At 50.0% G+C, this 23,475-nt stretch overlaps 2 protein-coding genes across 3 annotated transcripts; one reads left to right on the forward strand and one right to left on the reverse strand.

Annotated features, from left to right (window-relative positions):
- Nucleotides 1-797: 797 nt before the first annotated feature.
- Nucleotides 798-2,078, reverse strand: LOC128800048 (basic proline-rich protein-like). Its single transcript, XM_053964925.1, has one exon. It carries the CDS (start codon nucleotides 2,076-2,078, stop codon nucleotides 798-800), a length of 1,281 nt encoding a protein of 426 aa, XP_053820900.1.
- Nucleotides 2,079-2,109: 31 nt separating this feature from the next.
- MEIOC (meiosis specific with coiled-coil domain) lies at nucleotides 2,110-20,979 on the forward strand. Of its 2 annotated transcripts, XM_053965107.1 has the most exons (8): nucleotides 2,110-2,295; nucleotides 4,934-5,059; nucleotides 9,598-9,755; nucleotides 9,883-9,987; nucleotides 11,369-13,208; nucleotides 15,157-15,291; nucleotides 17,382-17,562; nucleotides 19,436-20,979. In XM_053965107.1, the coding sequence occupies exons 1-8, from the start codon at nucleotides 2,113-2,115 to the stop codon at nucleotides 19,726-19,728; spliced, it is 3,021 nt and encodes a 1,006-aa protein (XP_053821082.1). In that variant the 5' UTR covers nucleotides 2,110-2,112; the 3' UTR covers nucleotides 19,729-20,979. The 2 variants fall into 2 exon arrangements, with proteins under 2 accessions (XP_053821082.1, XP_053821083.1); XM_053965108.1 differs by lacking the exons at nucleotides 17,382-17,562; nucleotides 19,436-20,979 and adding an exon at nucleotides 14,865-14,983 and having other exon boundaries at nucleotides 15,157-15,241.
- The last annotated feature ends 2,496 nt before the right edge of the window (nucleotides 20,980-23,475 follow it).

The following is a 23,475-nucleotide window of genomic DNA, read 5'->3' on the forward strand; positions in this document are numbered from 1 at the left end:
CACAGGCTGTGACCCCCTGCTTGTCCCAGCTCCCCTGCGGCTTCTCCTCCAGCCAAGCAGCTCTGGGACTCCTCAGCAGGGCGCAGATCCTGCCACGGGCACCTGGGACAGCTGTGTCACTGGTGACGGGTGACAAAGGGTTCCTCTTGCTCCTGTGAGAGATGAGGACTGGGGAGATAGCTGGCACCTGGTCAGGGCTGCTGTGGAAGGGCTGTCCGACCATCCAGGAGCCACTCCGGCCGTCACTGTCACCACCTGAGCTGGCACCAAAGCCCCTTTGCAGCCCCCACACTCACACAGTCAGACCAGGCTTCCCACAGCACAGTCTCAGCCATCTCAATCCAGATTATCTAATCTTGGTGCAATAATTAAATAGCAAAATAACAGCTCAAATTGGTGCCTCTGAGGAGGGACCCCAAACAAAGGAAATCTTTGGCTTGTACACCCTTACAGCATGTGTGCAGGAGAGTCAGGGTCACCAGCTCCTGCTGTGTCCTGAGTGGCCAGTCCCTGGCTGGCCACAGGTCCCCGGGGCCCTTTGTTGGGCAAAGGCTTGGAGAGGCTTCAGGCTGAGAGCCCATTCCACAGCTCCAGGCCCGGCCCTGAATGGATTCCTTATCGGGCTGGGAGGGGGCAGCGGCTGCGGACGGCCTCGGCACGGGGCTGGGGGCATCAGGGTCGGGGGGTGACAGGGTCTGGAGGTGGAAAAGTCTGGAGGGGTGACTGGGCCGGGGCAGTGGTGGAATGTGGGGTGGTGACAAAGTGCAGAGGGGTGACAGGACCCGGGGGTGACAGGGTCAGGGGCCTGACAGGGCCCAGGCAGGGTGGCAGGGGCTGGAGGTGACAGGCTCGGGGAGGTGGCAGGGCCCGGAGGTGACAGGCTCGGGGAGGTGACGGGCCCGAGGCGGTGGCAGGGCCCAGAAGTGACAGAGCCCGAGGCGGTGGCAGGGCCCGAGGCGGTGGCAGGGCCCGGAGGTGGCAGGGCCCGGAGGTGACAGGCTCGGGGAGGTGGCAGGGCCCGAGGCGGTGGCAGGGCCCAGAGGTGACAGGGCCTGGAGGTGACAGGGCCCGGAGATGACAGGGCCCGGAGGTGACAGGGCCCGAGGCGGTGGCAGGGCCCGGAGGTGACAGGGCCCGGAGGTGACAGGGCCCAGAGGTGACAGGCTCGGGGAGGTGACAGGGCCCGAAGGTGGCAGGGCCCGAGGCGGTGGCAGGGCCCGAGGCGGTGGCAGGGCCCGGAGGTGACAGGCTCGGGGAGGTGGCAGGGCCCGAGGCGGTGGCAGGGCCCGGAGGTGACAGGGCCCGGAGGTGACAGGGCCCGAGGCGGTGGCAGGGCCCAGAGGTGACAGGGCCCGGAGGTGACAGGGCCCGGAGGTGACAGGGCCCGAGGCGGTGGCAGGGCCCGGAGGTGACAGGGCCCGAGGCGGTGGCAGGGCCCGAGGCGGTGGCAGGGCCCGGAGGTGACAGGGCCCGAGGCGGTGGCAGGGCCCGGAGGTGACAGGGCCCGGAGGTGACAGGGCCCGAGGCGGTGGCAGGGCCCGGAGGTGACAGGGCCCGGAGGTGACAGGGCCCGAGGCGGTGACAGGGCCCGAGGCGGTGACAGGGCCCGGAGGTGACAGGGCCCGAGGCGGTGGCAGGGCCCGGAGGTGACAGGGCCCGGAGGTGACAGGGCCCGAGGCGGTGGCAGGGCCCGGAGGTGACAGGGCCCGAAGCGGTGGCAGGGCCCGGGGGCCGCTCGGGGCGCTGTCTCCGGGCGAGCGGCGCCTCCGCGGCCGCTCATTGGCGGGAGGCACGAGCGATCTGTTTTCCCATTGGCTGCGCGCCGGCGGGCGGGGCCAATCGCGGCGCAGCGCTTTGCTCGCCGGGCGGCCGTCACCGCATGGCCAGCAGAGCCGCTCACGTTGCGCGGGGAGGTGCGAGGCGGCCGCGCGGGCGCTGATTGGCCGAGCGCCTCGGGCGCTGGCCAATGGACGGGGGCGCGCGGGGTGGGGCGGCCGTTGGGCCGGCGCGAGGACAACGGCCGGAACTCGCCTCAGGCCGCCCCGCGCGGGCCCGCGCCGAGACCGGCCCGGAGCCATGGAGGTGAGGGACGGGAGCGGGACAGGGACCGAGATGGGGACCGCGATGGGGACTGCGGTTGGCTGTGCGCCTCCGCCCGTTGCACACCCGGCGGGCCGCCGCGGCTGTCTTGGGCGTGACCCCCTCGGCGCTGAGGAGGCATCGAGGTCCGACCCCGGCGGGTGTCCGAGCCCCGCTACACCCTCCGGCATCCGGCACCTTCCCGTGTGGGAGCAGGTGTGAGACACGGAGCTCAGGCCTGTGGGGAAAATACGCCTCAGCACCCTGAAAAACACCTGTTTGCGGAAAAAGGAAGGAAGTGTGGGTTTGGGGGTGTCTTAGGGCTGCCTCTGGCCCTACAAGTTTGCCCTTGTTCTGTGGGATCGTAGACTTTGCGAGTTAGGTGTCCCTGTGAATGGCAATCTATGAGGAGAAAACATGGCACAGTAAGCTCAGGACATAGAGCCGAGCTCCACAATAACTCAGTGTGTTCATTTATTTGGAAAATGTGCCAGAAAACCACAGAAAAATACCAGGCATAACAGTGGTGTGAGCTACAATGAAGATCGCTTGGTGCATCCTCAGGAAGCTGCAGAAGGATGTGTTTCTAGAGAGCAGAACTTATTAAGAACCCTGATCCTGGGAAACTTTGGCTTAATGAATTTATTCATCATTCCAAATGAGCTGCAATGGTAATATGCCAGTAACTTCACTTTTTTATTTGTTGGCTAAAGGGGGTTTTAGCTTTCCAGTTTAGCTTTTCATTTTGTGCCTCACCCTTGGGAGAAGGGAAGAGCTCTCAGTTTTTGTTTGTTCTTATTCCTTGCTCCTGCTGGCCTGTGGTTTCTGGCACTTGGAGTGGTGTCCCTCTAGTTGGAGTTGTTTCTCCCATAGTTACAGGACAGAGCAGATTCCTACCGCAGCTCTCAGAGTGTGTGTTGTAGGAAATTTCCAGGTCCTGACCTCTGGAAATGCAGATCCATGCCATCACGTAACTTAAACAGTGTTTGGGAGCAGTGATGGAAGGGCAAGAGGTGTCCAGGATTGTGTGAAGGCTGAATAACTCCTCTACTGCTGTTGGAGGAGGGGTTGCCTGCCCATGGCAGGGGTTGGAACTGGATGAGCTTTAAGGTCTCTTCCAAACCACGCCATGATTGTGTGAGCATTCTTTTGTGTTTGATGTTCCCCTGTGGAGGCTCTGATGTTGGGAAGCTCAGCTGGTAGAAACAGGGAGAGTGCAAATTTCCTCTTGATCTGCACCCCCTCTGTCTCTGAACACCTTTGGAGTTTCTTGTGCTTTGGTAGGTTCAGCTTTTCCTGCAGGGTAAATAGAAAAGTGTTTTACATCCATACATAGAACCACATCCTTGAAAATTCAGATGGAACAGAATCCAGCAGTAAATTAGAAGTGTTAAAGAAGTTAACATTGGTATAAAATCCAAAACTGTCAGCTCTGTTTATAATTGTGTCTCTATGTGTAATTATGACTTTTCTGATGTCCCTGTCCCCACAGCCCCTCATGCTATTCTGTGTGTTCTCATGTCCCTGTCCTTCTCCTGCCCTGCAGCCCCTCATGCTATTCTGTGTGTTCTCATGTCCCTGTCCTTCTCCTGTCCTGCAGCCCTCATGCTGTTCTGTGTTCTCATGTCCCTGTCCTGCAGCCCCTCATGCCGTTCTGTGTTCTCATGTCCCTGTCCTGCAGCCCCTCATGCCGTTCTGTGTTCTCATGTCCCTGTCCTGCAGCCCCTGAGGCCGTTCTGTGTGTTCTCATGTCCCTGCCCTGCAGCCCCTCATGCCGTTCTGTGTTCTCATGTCCCTGCCCTGCAGCCCCTCATGCTGTTCTGTGTGTTCTCATGTCCCTGTCCTTCTCCTGTCCTGCAGCCCCTCATGCCGTTCTGTGTGTTCTCATGTCCCTGTCCCCGCAGCCCCTCATGCCGTTCTGTGTGTTCTCATGTCCCTGTCCCCGCAGCCCCTGAGGCCGTTCTGTGTGTTCTCATGTCCCTGCCCTGCAGCCCCTCATGCCGTTCTGTGTGTTCTCATGTCCCTGTCCTGCAGCCCCTCATGCCGTTCTGTGTGTTCTCATGTCCCTGTCCCCGCAGCCCCTCATGCCGTTCTGTGTGTTCTCATGTCCCTGTCCCCGCAGCCCCTGAGGCCGTTCTGTGTGTTCTCATGTCCCTGCCCTGCAGCCCCTCATGCCGTTCTGTGTGTTCTCATGTCCCTGTCCTGCAGCCCCTCATGCCGTTCTGTGTGTTCTCATGTCCCTGTCCCCACAGCCCCTCATGCCGTTCTGTGTGTTCTCATGTCCCTGTCCCCGCAGCCCCTGAGGCCGTTCTGCGTGTTCTCATGTCCCTGTCCCCGCAGCCCCTGAGGCCGTTCTGTGTGTTCTCATGTCCCTGCCCTGCAGCCCCTGAGGCCGTTCTGTGTGTTCTCATGTCCCTGTCCTGCAGCCCCTCATGCTGTTCTGTGTTCTCATGTCCCTGCCCTGCAGCCCCTGAGGCCGTTCTGTGTGTTCTCATGTCCCTGCCCTGCAGCCCCTGAGGCCGTTCTGTGTGTTCTCATGTCCCTGTCCTTCTCCTGCCCTGCAGCCCCTCATGCCGTTCTGTGTTCTCATGTCCCTGTCCCCGCAGCCCCTCATGCCGTTCTGTGTTCTCATGTCCCTGCCCTGCAGCCCCTCATGCTGTTCTGTGTGTTCTCATGTCCCTGCCCTGCAGCCCCTCATGCCGTTCTGTGTGTTCTCATGTCCCTGTCCTTCTCCTGCCCTGCAGCCCCTCATGCCGTTCTGTGTGTTCTCATGTCCCTGTCCTTCTCCTGCCCTGCAGCCCCTCATGCCGTTCTGTGTGTTCTCATGTCCCTGTCGTTTTCTCTGTCCCCGCAGCCCAACGTGGCGTTCCGAGGCGGCGGCCGCTGCTGGGGCAGCGCGGAAGCGGGCGGGAGGCCGCCGGACGTGTTCAGCACCGCCCTGCCGGGCTCTGCCTCGCTCTATGGCTGCTACAAGTCACAGGTTCAGTTGATTATTGATTATTTTTATAGCTCTGTAAGAGTTTGGATTGCTTGTGAACAAAATGGTCAGAAGATGTTTCTAAAGTGGTTGCTTACACTGGTGAACATAAATCACAGTGTTTGATGTAACTGTAGTAAATATTCATTGTTGTAACTTTCATCAGAGGGGACAATGGCTTTTCTAATGCAGTCACTGATGAAGCTGTAGGGGATGTTTATTAAACTGGTATTTCACCATTGTTCTGGTGAGATGTTCATGGTAATTGTTCTTCTGTTGGCATAAACAATTGGAGGCAGAGTGAGGAGCAAAGACTTTCCTCTTTTAGGAAAACTGGAAAGTGAGTAAGAAGGAGAACGTTAGCTATTGCCTCAGATATTTCTTTAGTCCAAGTGTTTGTATGAACCAGTTCTTAGTCTGATCAGCAGAAAATGCCAGGACAGAAGCTAAATATGTCAGCTCTCTTGGAATTCTTGCCTTTCATAGGCATAAATTTTCGCTGAGGTAAAAGACTCAAATGAAAATTCATTCCCAGTACCTTCAAGACCAAACTTGCTCCTTCTTCCATCCAGGACTTGTTATTTTGTCAGACTACTCTGCTCCACAAAGGAGTGTATTGTGAGTCTTTGACATTTAACCCTGCAAAAATACCATTTATTGTTTCACTTACTGAGAGCTAAGAAGGCCTATTGTGTCTAAACCAAACAGATAAGAAAGATGTTCCTTTTCACTTAATCAGGATATAATGCCTTTCCTCAAGAAAAGAATTAGCTGTAAGTTTTTTTCAGTACCTTAACACTCTGTAATGATGAGGAGAAAAAGTATCTAATTCCTAACTCATGTCAGGGGTCAACCAGTAGAAACTGGAGCAGATGTTTTAGACTAATATTGTTGCTGGTTTTAAGAACTTTCTAAGTGTAGATGAAGGGTTGGGTTGAGAAAGGAGACATTGTTTATTCTGTGCATGGTGCCTGGGGAAGTTTCCCACAAGCCAAGCACAGCAAAGAGTGAAAAGCGAGAGAATTTACACACTAAAGTTTGCATAAACCTGCCTGCCTAATCCACAGTTCCTGCCTGCCTTATGCAGTCACTGAGCTTGTGCAGCCTTAAATAAAATATCCCTCCTGTGGCGATCTCCATCTTTCTTTGCTCATTCCATTACCTCGTGGATTTCTTTAGTGCCATTATGGATAGTAAGATAGCGTTTCTGCTATTGTTTTTAGCTGCTTTTAACTGCCTTTGCAATTTTTTACATTGTAGCAATTTCTATACTAGCATAAGGCTCATGCCCATAGGGCTAGGTTGTATAGTTGAAATTAAGATGCAGGGGTTTTCTTATTAGTTGAAAGGAAGCTACTGGAGGTTGAATAGTTAGAATCTCTGAGCTGGATAAATTTACAAACACAAAAATTAGAATGTGATTTAATTATCTATTTCTATATCTGCACAACGAGTACTAAAGCATACTCACCTTTTACTCATGTATCTGAGTATCATTTTTATATTAATCAGTGGTGGAATTTCAAAATTACAGATGTTCTGTTCCATATCTAGGCAGAAATCTTGAATTTCAATTGTATTTCCTTCAGCTGTTGTTCATGTGCTGCACAGGTGCTGACACCTGTGATTTGTCATCTGTTTCTTTTTTAATGGGTCCATGCTCTGTGTCCTGTTAGATGCCTTGTGGTTCCATTATTGATCAGGTCTGGAGCAATAAAAGCATGAATATTATATACTATAGTTTTAAGTGTAGTCAGTGTCAAATAGCATTTGTTGTTTGCCTGCTTCCTTAATTGCATACAGGCGGATTTCCCAGATTTGAGGTGCTTTGGGAGGTATTAATGGTCAGGGGTTTCCTTTTACCTTTACTTGTATCCAATGGCCTTCTGCTTCTATAGCTCCTATAGCTCAGCAATGATATTTTCTTTCATCCTCCTTATGCATCAAAGGAAGTTTTAGAGAGCGTGTGTTGTCAGATTCCCATCTAGTTGTATGATTAATAATTTAAATTCTCTTCCATCCTCCTTAAACAATTGTACAGTTGGTTTCTTGTTACTGTCTTTGATCGGACAAGAAAGAACAAAAGGATTGCATATATAAGTTTCATATTCAGAAAGGTTAAGGTAATTCAGGGAAACATGTCACAGTAAGAATCCTAACCAGTATAAAATTATACCACCATTATAGCAAGTTTGACATCTGGCACTGTCTTGGCAATCCTGGTCTGTGCAATTGTGTTTGTCTAAAATAATTACTGAGTTGGAATTGCTACTACCCCTTGAGGGCATTCAAGTTCTGTGTGAGACAGGCCTTCTTCCCGGGCACAGTTCATGAAGTTACTTTTTAACTTTTTTAGTCCTGAAGATCCAGAGGAGGTGACTTCTCACTTACCTGGTCCTGTATTTTTTTCAGTCCTGAATGGTGCTTCCACGCTCTAGTCCTTGAAGTTTCACAGCTGTGTATGTTGTGAAATGAACCTGGTATGGTCCTTTCCCGTGTTCCTTTGGTGCCTCATTGTTCCATGGTCTTAGACCCAATCTCCCACCTGGATGTCATGAACAGGAAGGTCCAGATCAATTAGATTTCTGCAGTGAAAGTACTTGCTGATAGAGGACAAAACTCTCCTTAGAGAGATAACGTAATTACACGAGTGTTCTTGGCCCAGATATTCACAGAACGTGGTTTGTAAGAGACTACCTGATAAGGTCTCCTGTATAGATTTCAAAAGGACTGAGTTTATCTCTGGATCGAGGTGTTATTCTGACCCTCAATAGTGCTGGTAGCAACATCTCAGACCTCTTTGTCCTTTGTTCCTTCTATGATACATGGAGGTTTTGATGGCAGGGCCAGCTGGATTGGTGTAGCCTCAGGTGTTCACTGACCAGGTGGCCTTCACTAAATGTAGATCCCAATGTTTGAAGGTCCCACCACCCACTGTTTCCAGTGTGGTTTTTAACAGTCCACTGTACTGTTCAACTTCCCCAGAGCCTGGTGCTCCATACCCACTACAACAAATGCTTGGATCAGATTTGTTTCCAGCCTGCTCTGGGCAGATCCATTGTTAACCCAACCCTTCGTGTCTCATGTTTGTTGGGTGCCAGTTAAGGCTGTCCTGGTTTGGGAATGAGACTTCCCAGTTCAGTTCTTCCACTGAGACTCTCCAAACCACACACTGATCTCCCCTACTCTCCCCTTCCCCTCCTGCTTTGGCACAGTGAGAGGAGAATTGGAGGCACAAAAGGCAAAGATCACAGGCTGAGTAAGAACAATTTACTGGGAGCAGCAATGACAGAAGAAAAGGGAAGGTAACAGCAACAGCACTCATTGTAGAGGGTACAGGGAAGGATTCACATGGAAAAGTTTCCAGTAATACTGGATGGCTCCCTCTAGCACATTTTCTTGACTGGAAGGATCCCCTTCTCCCTGGAAAAGAGCCCCTTTCCCCCACCCCAGGCAATGAAGTTGGGTGGTAGAGAATAACTTCTGGGTCCTGGCCATGCTCCTTCCCAGCTACTGCAAAAAATTAACCCTGACCTGGCCAGAACTAGGACAGTTTGCTGACACACCTGTAGGTATCGTGTGCCTAGGAATGATCTCTTTCAGTAGTACCTCACCAAACTCCTCAGCCTGGTTGGCTTGGCAGGGAAAAGCTTCAGGCCCCCAGGAAATGCATCAGCTATTACCAATAAGTATTGATACCCATTCTGCCATGGCAATGAGAGAAATCTATTTGCCAATGATTTCCTGTTGTGTTCCTTTTATAGCTTGTCCTGGGGAAGGCTGAGGCTGGATCTGTGGATGCACACTGTGGTTCATATTTCTTCGCTATACTTTTTGTGATGCCTCCCATTCCAGTCCCAAGGGTACACAATTTTACATTGTTTTCCAAAAACCTTGGGCTGTTCTTAAATCCCTGTGGTAAGGACCACCATAATTGAGTCTTTGGCCCCAGTTGTGGATTCTCCATTCAGATGTGAACAGCTCCTGACTTTGGTGTCTGGTGGGACAGAAGAGAGCATCTTACAAGTCCAGTACCAATACTTGTTACTATGACTGCCTAGGACTTTTTGGGGGGTTCTCTGGGTGGCTGGGGAGGTGTCCCCCACTCAGTTTCCAGCAAAGGTCAGCTCAGGACACACAGAACACAAAGCTGAGTGACAAAAAAGTTGTGATGTGCAGCTCCAGCACCTTCTTCTTAAACAATTGCCAGGCAGGATGTAAAATACGAAAGCTTTCCATAAGCCTTAAGCAACACTAGTTTAGCACACCTGAGAGCATCTGTTTGTGTTCAAGAGAGGGGTGAAAGGTGAGAATGATACCATCAGCTTCTATGTGCAGCAGAGAGCAAGGGAAGGGACAGAGAATTCCGCTTAAAGACATTAACATGGCCTGAAATAGTTGTATTCCAAGTGTGTGGCTTGCTTACTTCTCATGTGCTGGTTCCTCCAAGAGTGAGCTCAGTTACAAGCATGTACAATGACAAAATGACAGTTTGATGTGTTTCATATTAAACAAATGCTTTTATTGTACATTAAATGCAGAATGAAGAAAATGTGGAGTTGCCTCAGGCCTACAGTTCTTCCCTTTCAACATCAGAGTACTCTGCACCCGTGGATCCTTCCCTTTTGTACCCCCCTTGGTCTACGTGTACAGATGACACCAAGCAGCCTGCTGCTCCTCAAATTAACCTGAAGTCCAGGTAGTCATCCTTGTCAGGGAGTGTGTGTGTGTGTTGGAGTAGATGGATTATATTTTTCTGTTTAATTTAACATAGGAAGTACTTTGAATGAAGGAATTCTTTTTATTAATACGCAGTTGGTTTTCAGGATTCAGCCCGAAAGGAATGATTATGGCAGTGAAACTGATTTGTATGGACTCGTGTCAAACATCTTGGAAGAACAAGACAAACCACAGCCGTGCTTTGCTGAGGGGTGAGTGAAGTGCAGGTGACAGAAATTCTCCTCTCTGATCTCACTGTGCTCCTGAGTCAGCTCCATCTGCTGCTGGCCAGGCCTCATGCTCTGTGAGCTTTCTCTCCCTTCCCCTCATCTTCCAGCGTTTCACTTGGGATACTTGGAAGCTTTTCTCAAGGCACTTACATTGCATGGCAGCTTCTGGCTCTCTGGTATTTACAGAACTTGTTAATTGGCATTTTTTAAATAAGATCTTTACAAGCGTTGTGGACATGCTGTATTCAGATGAATCCCCTGGATGTATGCCTTGGTCTGTTTTTTAATTTTAATCAAGACTGAATTCAGACTTTAGGTTTCTTTCTTAATTAATGTCAATCCACAGAAAAAATACACAGACTTCTTCACATTTGTCTGAACTGGCAGGAGAAATTTCCATGCAAAATTAACGTTTCTTCCTGTTAGTGCTACCTAAGCAATATTTGTGTTTCTAAATGTCAGGTTTATTTTGCCTCTATTCCTGCACCAGAAGAGACAATTCCATAGTCATAACAACATGACACAGAAGGGTGCAGGTCCAGCATCCCCATGATACTTCCAGAGTTCTCTGTCTTTTCCAGGTCTAAGAAACAGGGGAGCCCAGTTCTCAGGTTCCCAAGCCAGGCACTGCTTTTCCTTTCTGTCTTCCCAAACAATTCCAGTGATTTCTCTATGGGTGCTGAGTTATGTGGCTGAAATCAGGGAAAACTTCAGAGTCAGTCTTGATATCATGAGACAACTCAGTAATTCCTTTGCTATGGACAAGCAAGGCTGGTTCAGTACTCCCAGATTTGGCCTGCAGTGGCTTCCAGGAACAATTTCCCCTTCACTTAGTCTGTTTACAGTTCTCCTTGGCAGTCAGGTCTTGATGGTCCTGTGTGAATTCATTCTGGTTAGTAGAAAGAAATGAGGTGTGCTGGGATGCTGCCTCTGGCTTTACCTGCAGGAAGCAGTGCACAAGTGAGGTGAGAGAGAAGGATTTTCTCTGGAGTGCTGGGACATGGCTTTGGAAGACTGAGGGCAGTCTGGGTGCCTGTACTTGGTGCTGAGCCAGGAGTATTTTGGTGATGATGGACAGGACTGACGGACCAGGGTTTGGTGTGTACATTTCCCTTGCAGCTTGAGGGCCTGTCCATAGCTCCTGAGCTGTGGTGGTGTGTTTAGACAAGGCAGAGTCAGTTTTCTCAGCTAGATATGGGAAACTGAGGATGACAGGACCGGGTAGAAGTTGAAGTCAGATATCTTGGAATCATTTGAGAGAAATTATTTGGGAATCATTTGTTTCTTAAACCTTGTTTTGTGTTTGGAAATGAAGAGCAGCAGCACAGATCAGTGTCTAACCACGTGTTTCTTGTTTTTCAAGGAGTTGCCCTCCCACCCTGAAGTCAGTGTGGCCAGTGAGCATGACCAGAATGGAGCACCATGACCTGTTGCCAGAAGCCAGGAGGGCAGTTGTTGGAGCAGTGCCCCAGCAGGGTTTCTATGGCAGTGAGTCCCTCCCTGCTGCTGACAAGCAGTTCCTGCAGAGTCCCACTCTGGTGGCACAGCAGAAAGCAGACGATTGTTACCGCGGCTTTGCCGGCGTGGACCTGGAAGAGCAGAGCTTGTACTCTGCCAGGAGCGATCGTGCCAATGGCTGCAACTTGCAGACTAATGAGAGTATGAAGACAACACCTGTATATCAGAACTACCCCTACCTGAAAAACACCTTTGCAGCCCAGGCTGGGTACTCAGAAGCAATCAAAGACTCAGGAGCCGATGCTTATTCTTATGGAAGGGAGAAGGTGTGTCCCAAAGGAGCAGATGCACAGGTGCTCCCAAAGCGGGCAGAAACATTCCTTCCACAGTGTCACAGATACAATGAGAACACAGATTATACCAGATACACTGAATATTCTCATGCTGGTAAAGCAAAGCCCAACAAGGGCACCAGTTGCAGCCTCCAAGAAAATAGAAAGCTGGTAAATGGAACCCCTGAGGCACCATCTCTGGATGCAGAGCCCTATGCTAAGTTATTTCAAGTTAAATCAGGCACTCAGAAAAAATTTGAAGATACAATTTCAGATCAGCATGACTTTACATTTCCCAAGTCTGTAGGACTTGTATCAGAAAAACAATTTGCAAGCGAATCTTCCTTCAGCACTGATTTTGGGCAAAAATTTGAATATGGGCTAAAATCTTTTGCAGCTTGTCCAGGGAATAATGGTGTGGAAAAGCAGCAGTTTTCCAAGGCCGATCTTCAAAATCCTGAATTCTGTAAATCACTCCCACTGTTGCCCAGTGCAGCAGTCCCCTCAGCAGGCTCTAGTGCCAGGCCAGGGTGGATGAACATCCAAACCAAACCCACAGCTTCTGGCCCCTTCCAGAATCCAAGTCCTTTGTTGAAACTGAATAATCAGTCGCCTGCATTTCCAAAAAGCTCTCGTCATTCTAATGATTTTTTTCAGTTGCCATCTTCAAATTTGCCTTTAAACAGTAATTTACTTCACAAGTACTGTCAAGACAACACATTCCTCTCCAGCCTTGACTTCGGCTACAGCACTGCAGAGCGATCTCGGGCAGCTGCGTGCATGGAAGCCCTGGTTAGGGGTGGGGAAGAGAACCTCATTGAGTACCTCAGTGAGAAGAAGTTGAAGCAGCCAAATGGATTCTGTGACAGTTACTTGGCTCAGCAGTTGGGGATCATTGACAATCTGAACAAACAGCGTTTCCAGCTGAAGCCACAGAGTGAGCACTGTGATCTGGAAGGGCAGAACCAGGCGGATGGGGTGTTTCAGGACATGTACCAGGAGTTATTGGAGTCTCAGGGGCAGCTGCATCTCGGGGCAGAGAACGGGGACACCAGTGCCATTGGTGCTGGGAGCTGCCTGCAGGCTCCAGGCATTCCCAACTGTGTGGTAGGTGACTTCAGGCGGAACTGGCAGCTGGGCCCCAGCACCTTCCCCATGAGATCTGCTCACGTCTTGGGCCGGTCCGTGGTGCCTCTGATGGAGCCTCACACCTTATTCTCCCAGGATGATCTCAAACGCCTCTACCCCTGCTTTACGGGGAAGATGTACGGTGACAATGCCCTTTCTGGTTTTGTGTCAGCATTTGGATTTCAAAAGCAAGTTAAAAGTCGCAGCGGGCCTGCCAGCGAGCTGCATGTGAGACTGGAAGAGTGTTATGAGCAGTGGAGAGCTTTGGAGAAAGAAAGAAAGAAGGTAAGAAAACCAAACTAGAATTATATCACAGATTTGATGTGGATCTCATGCTGCTCAGTGCAGTCACAGACCATGGGTAGTTCTGCTGTTAAGAGTTTAAATGCTTGATGGGACTTCAAAGTTACAGGTTTGGTTCTCTGTTTGTTTTGAGATAGAAAGTGAAAGGTGTGGAGATTTGTAGCCTGGCTGGAAGCATAGCTAATGTTGTATGCAACGTTGCACTAAAAGCAGGAATTCAGGGGCTTTTCCAGTCCCAGGGCTGGAGAAGGTGTGTTCATGTGCAAAGATGAACAAAGATGTGCTATACCTTTTTTATTAATATGATAAATACAGTGCCTCTGGAACTTTGAAAGCAAATCCAGTAAATATGTTTTGAATTGAAACAAAACTTTAATTCTTCCAATTCAATTTTTTAGAAGCTATACTGAATTCCTATCTCCTGTTTCCCTGAAGGTTTAAACCCTAAGGTGTATTTGAAGGGGTTCTTTTTTTTTTTTTTTTTTTTTTTTTTCCCAGAAACAGAGGCTGAGGGAAGGATCATTTAATTAAAACCCTTGCAGTAAAAGGCTCAGGTAGTGCTGTGGGCAGCCCTACTAAAAGTAGTTGCCTTTTTTGGTCTGTGGGAAAACCTGTCTTTGTTTCACCAGCTGAGATGGGGTTGGAATTTCAGTACCTGGGGTTGTCTGTGGGGGAAGCTGGCCAAATGTCACCTGGCAATAGTGGGGCCTTGGGGAATTCTCCTGTGCCAGCCCCTACAAAGAAACCAATTCCAAGAAGATGTTACATGGGGGATTTTTTTGGTGGTGTTTCCTGACAAAAGCCAGTAGTTGCTTTGTATAGAGGGGTTGAGGAAGAGTGAGCCCAGCTTAAGGAGGAGAGGTGGTGTCTGGGGTGCATGGAAAGTGCAAGAGAGAAAAAGCTGGCATGTGCGTGGCCAGGGGCCATGGTGGGAGAAATTCAGCCTTATCACAGAATCCCAGAACAGTTTGGGTTGGGAGGGACCGTAAAGCTCCCTCAGTCCCACCCCCTGCCATGGGCAGGGACACCTTCCACTATCCCAGGCTACTCCAAACTCCATCCAACCTGGCCCTGGACACTTCCAGGCAGGGGGCAGCCACAGCTTCTCTGGAAAACTTGTGCAAGGGCCTCTCCACCCTCACAGCATCTAGTCTAAAGCTGTTCTCTCTCTGTGTGAAGCCCTTCCCCCTTGTCTTGGCACTCCATGCTCTTGTTGATAGTGGACCACTTGTGAAACCATTCAAGAATTGCAGTTTTAAATCAGTTTTAGCTAATTCTATGTTGTTATGGATGTTTTAGAGTGACATAACAAGGGGATACAAGTGATGGAAACTTGGAATCTTGCAAACAGTTTTCAAAATAGTTTTCTGATGGCTAAATAAAATATAGAATCCTGGAGTGGTTTGGTTTGGAAGGGACCTTAAAGACCATCCAGCTCCACCCACCTGCCACAGGCAGGAGCACCTTCCACTACACCAGGGTGCTTAGGAAAATATCTTTCTGTAGTTTAATCTGTACAAAAATTAGGTTAATTGCTGACTGAAACAGTTTTATTTTTATGTGTGAGATCCACATCTGTTTGGTCTTTTTTTTTTTTTTTTTCCCTGTAATTCTGACTTGCCTCCATTTTATTTCCAGGCAAAACCAGTACAGGCTGTAGTCAGAGTGAGCAGACATAGCACTGCTGGAACACGGTGTGTTGGCACGATTGCTTTAGTTGAACTGCTTTGAGTAAAGCAGTTGTTCACTTAAAGCAGGTGATTGTCTCACCAGAGAGTTAAATCCCAAATGCCTGAATCCTCATTGTCTCCTTTAAAAATCTCCAAAACCCTGATGGAAAGAAATTGAACCTGGTATTTTTTCTTGTTTCTGTAATGAAGCACACTCTGCGTGTACATTCTGAGGGAGCTGTTCTTTTGTTTTCCTGCAGATTGAATCAGCTCTTGCTAAGAATTTCCAAGGGAAGAAGGTTTCCAGTACTAACAACATTCCAATTCCAAGGCTGACATCAAATCCATCAAGGGTTGATCGCTTAATTGTGGATCAGCTACGGGAACAAGCCAGAGTGAGTTGTAGGACTAAAAAAAATCTATTGAACTTATCCCACAGAACTTAGAGTACAGTGTGAGATAGGTAAGATGATCAGAGCAGCTTTTCCCAAAATAGCTTTGTTCTTCATTGCTGTGCAGGGAATAGCATTTCAGCAGTCTCTGTTAGAGCTTCTGCAGCTCCAGGGTGCTGTTTCCAGGGAACCAGAGAGGGGCTGAGGCTCACAGTTACATCTCCATGTGTCAGGAGGATGTGGTTCCTGGTGCAGGAGCGTGCACATGGTGCAGTATCCAGTCCTGGAGCCTGTCACAGCTCTCAGGGGTGCTGCATTCAGAGCAGCTCGGCAGGGAAATGTTCACTCTGGATTTGGAGACACTGTGATGGAGGAGGTATTTGTGGGAAAAAACAGGTTTAGTTAATGTTTGGAAGATACTGACATGCATATTTGCTTGAGAGTCTGATATATTTTATATTTTAATCATCAAATGATTATTTGATGCACCTTCAGCCTGACTTTCTGTTACCAATTTGCTCTTTAACCCAGTAGGGCAAGGGAGACTGGCATCTGCTGAGCTCTGTGGGCAAACCACGGTGCTACTGACAGCCCCAGGGTCCTTGGGGAGGTGACAGCTGGGGGAGGAGGGAACACAGACTCTGCCATCAGAATGGTGAGGGGCTGCTGTGGCACTCCTGAGGCCCAGAGCCATGGTGCTGGTGCTGTAGGCAAGGAGAAGCAGAAGCCAAGCTGTCAGCTGTCCCCCCTTGCCAGAGGCTGTGGGGTGAAATGGTTCTGGGAAATGTTGGGTTTGGAGGCAGCAGCAGTGCTGGGCCAGCCACTGGGCAGCAGGGAGGAGCAGCAGCTTGTCCTACCTGCCTCTCACAGGAGAAATAATCCCTGGAGCTGTGTCTGCTCACTGCCTGCAGGAGCTGCCTGTGCTGCTCATCCAGCTGAGGGATGGACTGAAAGACATGGATGGGCTTAGTGTACTAAAACTCCTGCTCTACAAATCCCAAAAGAACAGCCTTAGTTTCCATGTTTAGAAGGCTTGCCTGCCCTTATCCTGATAATTTAAAACAGCCTCCAAAACATGGCTTAAGCCTCTGTAGCCATTTGAGGAACCAAACTTCAGTGTACAGCACCTCAAACCCTTGTTAAGTACCTTTTTAGGTAGTTTTAAGAATGCTCAACAGCAGAGTGGGGCTGTTAAACCTGGACTCTAACATCAGGAATCTCGGTGATGGCCAGAGAGTAACCCTGGTACAAAAGTTTGAGTGGAAGCTGAGTTGGCTGAATCTGGGATTAACTCTTCATAGTCAGAGCATCCAGTTAAATCTTCTTGACAGTCACATGCATTTCTTTAAGGCATTAAATGTAGCCATGGCCCGAGGAACATCCCAGTTTGGGGATTTTTAGTTTCTCTTTTTCTGCAGACCAGTAACGAGGTTCTCAACATTATGTGACTGTGGCTGAGGAGTCACTCACCATGGGGAAACCCACAAGTGATGTGACTGATGTAAGATAAGACAACAAAGATGCACATTTTCAGTGGACTAAACAAACCTGAATTATTTCTGAATGTTTGTTCTCAGCTCCCTTAGTGCTGAGTGTTCATCCCAAAGTCAGCCCACACATGGTTCCACAGCAGGTTTCCCTTTCCCAGTGCAGCTGTGACTGCTGCTGGCCCAGGCTGCCCTGCACAGCACAAGGAGCCCATCTGGGTTTTCACCCAGAAATTGCAGCAGTGCTGTGAGAAAGGAGGACCCCAGTGCTTTGAATTCAGGGAAATGGACATTGTTCTGAAACCACCTTTTGTTCATGGGTGTCTCAAAGCTGTACAGATCTGGTATTAACCAGTAACCTGGGGGTCCTTACTGGGGTGTTGTAGCTTTGCTGTTGTGCTTTGCACACCCAGCTGTACCACAGCTTTGGGTTTGGAGATAACAAATCCCAGGTAAGAACTTAAAACTGCTTCAGCTGTAACTTCATGAACTGCTCTCAAAAGAAAGTAATGATTATCATTAATCTGTTCTCCTTAGTTAGTCAATTTTCCTGTAAGTGTGGATGAGTACAGTGTGAACCCCTGTAAGATGTGAATTGTTCATTAGGTTGTGACTTTACTGGGGAAGATGGAGCGCCTGCGCAGTTCTCCGCTCCACGCCAACATCTCCGCTGCTCTGGATAAACACCTGGAGTCGATCCACGTGGTGCAGGCTCAGAGGAAGGATGAAATTGTCAATGCTTCCAGTCGGCAGCGGCACGGTCCTCCCAGGTGCCAGGATGAGAGAGGTACAGCTGTGCTTATGTACATTGATAAGGGAGCTGGGAAGTTGAACATCTTGCAAAAATAAGCGAGGGAGTTGTAATTCAAGTTTTAACTTACTTTTCAATGTTAGAATTTTGTCAAGGGCAGACTGTGTGGGGTTTGGATGAGGGTTTGAGGAGACACTAAACTGGATTTTAGAGATAAATAGGTTAAATCAATTTGGAGGTGGTCATTCCATTAATAAACTGACTAGGAATAAAAATTAGTGGGGTTTTTTTTGATAACACGTTCAGGGGTTGGAGGTGTTATTAAGCTATTGCCTCTTGCTTCTCCCTGTTCCTCATATTCCTCTTCTTAGGAACCTCCAGCTCTGTCTTTGTCTAGAACTTCCTTGGTATCTCCATACTGAATCTGCCCAAAGTGACTGAGATAGCCTTAGGTTACAAATGGACTTCCTCTTCAAGCATCTTCTGTCTTAGACTGGCATAATTACAAATCATATTTTGAGTGGATGCACAAAAATACAATGGGCAGAAAGTTTTCATTCTTAATGGTGTCCCAAAAAAGCCAAATACTCAGCTTAACCTTTCACCAGTGCACAGGCAGAGTGGCAGGTTCCCTTGTCTCCGAGATGGGAGTCAGGGTAAATTTCTGTTCCCTGCGACACTCTGACCTCCTACCTTGTGTCAGAAGCTGTCTTATGTTTCTGAATCTTCTGATCCTTTCTGCTGTTCTTTCTACATCTGAATTACAGGGATTATTTTACTTCTTTGGAGTGTCCCATCATGCAGTTCTGTAATTCTCAAGTTTACCTCAGAAGATACATTGCAGTATTCTTTCTTTTCACCAGTTCCCCATCATTCTTATTTCTCTTTACCTTGACTGAAGATTATGGGACTTGTTAAAGTGAAGGGGGTTTTAGGGTGTTGTAGCCCATGAAAATAATTGTCTTTGGAACAGAGTAGTCTGGGAAGGAATTGTCAGACCTGGAAATCCAGCTTCTTAGTGCAGCTGCTGGGAGAGGAGAGGAGGCTCTGCACAGTGGGATCTGATTACTTACCTGGAGGGATGGTGCTTAGTCCTCTGCCTCCCATTGCTGTCTTGGGGTGTTGAACCTGGAGCAGCAGTTGGGGAGGATTTTTTTGAACAGTAAATTATTGGATGCCGTAACTGTATTTGCTCTGTCAGACAAAACCTTGAGGGTAAGGCCTGAAGCTGTTCTGGTTTGTTCCAGGAGCAAGTCTTCCCCAGCCCTGTTTCCACAGCACTTTTCTATTCCATCTGATCCAATATTACAGAATCATAGGATGGCTTGGGTGGGAAGGGTCCGTAAAGCTCATCCAGTTCCACCTCTGCCATGGGCAGAGACACCTTCCACTATCCCAGGCTGCTCCAAGCCCTGTCCAGCCTGGCCTTGGGCACTTCCAGGGGTGGACATCCACAGCTTCTCTGGGCAGGCTGTGCCAGAATAACGGGACCACAGCCCAGGTGGCCTTTTACAGCTCCATGGTTCAATACCCATTCACAGAACATGACCTGTGTGCTTAATCCAATGTCCCAAACGAGCTGTTCCTTCACCCATGCTAAGGATTTCTTGGCAGAACAGGTGAAGGACCCCACTGTGACCCAGAAGGGGGGCCCAGGTGCCATTTGTGTGTGTGTGTACAAGGAGCACCCCAGCCCTGGGGTGCAGCTGCAGCAGGAAGGTTCTGTAACAAACTCGGAACCTAAAAACCGCACACCTGCCTCACTCTGTGAGGGCAGAGAAATTCAGATGCAGCTTTTATAAATCTGTAAAGGGACAGACAAGGTCAGACATGAAAGGGACTGAAGGTGTGGGCCGAGGGCAGCCCCAGCAGTGCTCCAGGACTAAAGGGCCGTTTCCTCCCTCTGCAGTGGTGCTGGCTCTGGCCACGGCGCTCCGAGCCCTGTGCCTGGTCACGTGCAAGGTGCGCACCGTGCTGTGGTGCGCCTTCCAGATGACCCTGCTCAAACCCTCCGCTGGCAGACGGGCTCGGGACAGACTTCCTCAGGAGGGGGCAGCGCCCGAAGAGAAGCGAGCCGAGACCCCCCCGGCTGCGGCCGCAGCCCCACGAGGGCCTAGGGAAGGGGGTGCAGAGGGAGCCCCGGGGCCGTGCACAGACCTGCTGTGCAGTGTGTATGAGAGAGGAGACATGAATTCCTCATAATTTTTGTTTCTTTTTAGTTACTTCAAAGTTTCAACTGCTAAAGTTCATATTTAAAGCTGTATCTTGATGAGAAGTGAGATTTGCCTTAAGGGCTCTCAGGTTAAGCTGTTAACGTGATGGGCAGGGTCAGAATGTTGTAAAGCCAAACTGGTGAATGTTAACTTAAAAAAATAATCAGACTAATTCATTGACAGCCAAGATATTATTTAACTCCTGCAGGTGAAGCCTGGTGTCCAACTCTCCCCATAACTCCTTTTAGTTTTGCTTTAGGAAATAGGTTTTTAAATAATGATTCTTAAAGACTGTGGTGTGATGGGGTGTGAGGTTGGTGTCAGATCAGATTGTGATGTAAAATGGTTTCCTTATTGAACTAAAACCTGGAAACAGAAAGGAAAAGGCTAGAAATACCCAATATTCATGTAAAACTAGATATTTAAAATACAAGTATTTATGAATTTGAGATTTTAAAGTCTACGTTTGGGAAAGGCAATATGCACCAGGTGCCACTAAATTACCAGTAGAGCAGAATTGCTGTGTGAAACCATGAATTTAGTGAATGTGTTCAGATATTTGGAATGCTCTTGGGAACAAATGAACTACTGTTGTAAAGTATTTAAGCATAATCAAACTACGACAGGCAGACAGGATTGTCCTGCAGAGCTATGAAGGAGCTTCAATAATGAGCGTTGTTTTTAATTTAACTTCAGAAAAGGTCGTGCCAAGTTCTGAAATTTGGATTTTCTTAAAGTTACTAGTTTGGTTTGAAATTTGATTGTCAACTTCTAGACTTCTTAGTTCCCTTCTGCATTTGGGCAGCTCCCAGCACTGGTGTTTGCTTGCAGCTCTCAGTCTTTAGGAGCAGGAGTGATGGACTCACCAGCACCCAACGCTGGTGCTTGGGACAGAGTGGCATTTAACCAGTGGGTTAAAGTTACTGAGCTGACCATGCCTGCACACCCTGGTACCGATATGGCTCTGTTCTTCCTGCTGCTGGGAATGCTGATATGCAGAAGGGGTGATGGCATCAGATAAATTGTCATTAGAAACTACTGAGAAAGGCTCAGCAGAAGGTGGGGTGTGATGACGGCAACGACAGAAGTGCTGCCGGGTGAGTGGGGCAGAAGAAGCACAGCTTCCTAACAGCCACTGCACTGGGGGTTGTTCAGTTTGGCCCAGGCTGTGTTGATGTTAAAGCAAAACTGACTGTGCTGACTGGAGTTGTCTATAAGCAATAAATTCATTTTTGTTGAAGAGCTTCTGTTCTGCAAGTATGTTTCCAGCTGGGCTCCTTGAGCCTGAACTGGTACCAGGGGGAAGCATTCAGCCTGTTATGGAACTGCGTTTGGGATAAAGCAGTGGGGATGCTGAAATGCCTCTCTGGAGACAGCTATGACCATAACATCGGACGTGCCAGGGGAGCCAGAGTAGGAAATGTTTCTTCCCTGCAAATGTCTCAGCTCCGAGCTCTGCACTGCCAGGGAAGGCTGATGCAGCATTTCTGCCATCTGCACTGGGAATCTTAGGGGTGAGTCCAGAGTATTCCTGCTCTATAAATAACTCTGTGCTGTGCACTGCTGACTGTCCTGGATGGAGCAGCAGTGGTTGGAGCTCCAGAAGCTGAGTTGCTGCCTGCCTGGGCACCTGATCCATGGCACAAACTGCTGGCACGGGAAGGGGTGGGCCCACAGTTCTAGGGGGCAGGGGCAGGACCGTGGGGTGGGCAGAGGGGGCAGCCCTGCAGCCTCATGGGCTGGGCAGCATCAGCTCACTTTCAGTTTCCAACACCACTGGCTGCTGCTATGGTGCTGCAGTTCCACTCTGCCCCAGCACAGCTGCTAGAAGCCAGAGGGCTGGAGTTGCCCTTGCTCTTGATCCCTGTCCCTGACAGGGCCTTTTACAACAGCAGAGTGAGGTTTAGCCAGACAGACGTAACAGTCTGGCCCAGCCCTGTGCCTGGCTGCAAGTGCAGGGGACAGTGGTGCCTGCAGAGGGATCTGCAGGGCTGTGGGAGCCAGTTCCCACTGTGTGTGACTGTGCCCTTCTTGCATCCATGCAGACTCCTGTGGATGTGCACACGGTGTAGCCTGTTGTTCCTGGACAGGCTCTGGAGCACAGCAGTGGGCAGAACAGGCTTGGGGCTTCCTCTCCCGAAGAGGTGAATGCTGCCCTTCCCTTGACCCTCACAACCAAAGGTCTAAGGAGGCTGTGACAGGCTCAGGTGGGCTGTGCCTGTGCAGGTAGGCAGCTCCAGCTCTCAGCTTGCATTTTCCTTGGAAGCCAAGGGCTGGGTAGTTCAGTGCCAGGTCACAGAACTCCAGGAAAAGCCACTTTGACTGACAAAGATGGGCAGCAGCTGCTGCCAGAGCAAGTGGGATGCCAGCAGGAGGTGAGATCCCCCTGCTGCCAGCCTCCTGAGCCCCGCGGGTGGCCAGGGCTGCCTCAGCCCAGGCAGAGCCAGTGCCTTGCCCAGCCTCAGCCCAGGGCTGGTGCGTGGGGCTCCAGGGCACCAGGAAGTGAGAGCTGGCCCATGGAGCTGGGGCTGAGTGATACTCCCTCCCTCAAGAGCTGCCCCCTGCCCTGCTCCACTGCAGTCCCACACTCTGGCAGCTGCCTGAGCCACCTGAAATACCAACCAGGAACTGCCACAGTGCACCAGGCCAGGCTGGGGAGAGAGCCCTGGGGAGCAGCACAGCTGGATCAGCTCCCAGGAAAGAGGGCACCACAGCCCTGAGAAACAAGGCATGAATGAAGCTGAATCTGCACCAAGGCAGCAACAGGCAACCCTTCAGAAATGCTGCTGCTGGGCAAGGGGCCAGCAAGGACACACCACTGGCACTGCCATCACGAATGGCAACATCATTCAGAGGAACCCATTTCTTGGCCAATCAAGATTTATTATTCAAGTCCAAAGACAAAGCAGTTGGAGACTCACACGCACACACAGCAGCAGCTTGAGGGGGAGGCCTAGCCCTGGAGCCAGAGCAGTGCTGAAAGCAGTGCTGGGTTGGGCACCCTGGGAGTGCAGGAGCACAGGAGCTCAGCACAGGTCACCACAGCAAGCAGGCACCCAGAGCATGCTGCAGCACAGAGCCCAGGCATACCTGTTCCTCCCACAGCCCCTCCTTCCCCCTCAGTTCACAGGATTAGTGTTCTTCTTCCTCAGTGGGCAACACCATCACAAAAAGGCTGGAGCAGCAGGGATGAGCCCTTTGGAGGGAGGAGGAGCATTCAGGAGGAGCACTGCAGTTCTGATGGCAGCTGTGCCAATGGGCAGTGATCCCAGTGCATCCCCTGCTCACCCTGCTTGTGCCAAACCAGCTTCAGAGCTTCACCCTGGCAACAGCTGTGGAAGTAACAGTCCATGGTCACCCCACAGAACATCGGGGAGCACCATTTTCCAGCTCTCTGGAGTCTTAAAACTGTGTTAGGAGTGTGGTTTGCTGCTGCTGAGGCCAATGCTCCTGCCTGGGCAGTGTTTCCGTCACTCACAGTCCACAGGTGATGCAGTCACATCACTGCAGCTCACCTCTATTTCACACATCTCGCTCCTCTGCTGCAGCCCAGCACTGCTCTGTGCTGATCTCAGCTCCAGTCCTGCTCCCCCAGCCCAGCCCGAGCAGGGCCAGAGCGTTGGCCTCAGCACTGCAAACACAGTGATTTGCAAAGACGTTTTTCAAGGCTTGTGTCAATGAATTCATGTGTGCCCTGGGGCAGTGTGTACTGGCTCATGGCAGGACAGGCTCAGCT

This window comes from Vidua chalybeata, chromosome 26 (genome assembly GCF_026979565.1).
Source record: "Vidua chalybeata isolate OUT-0048 chromosome 26, bVidCha1 merged haplotype, whole genome shotgun sequence".
Classification (NCBI taxonomy): domain Eukaryota; kingdom Metazoa; phylum Chordata; class Aves; order Passeriformes; family Viduidae; genus Vidua; species Vidua chalybeata.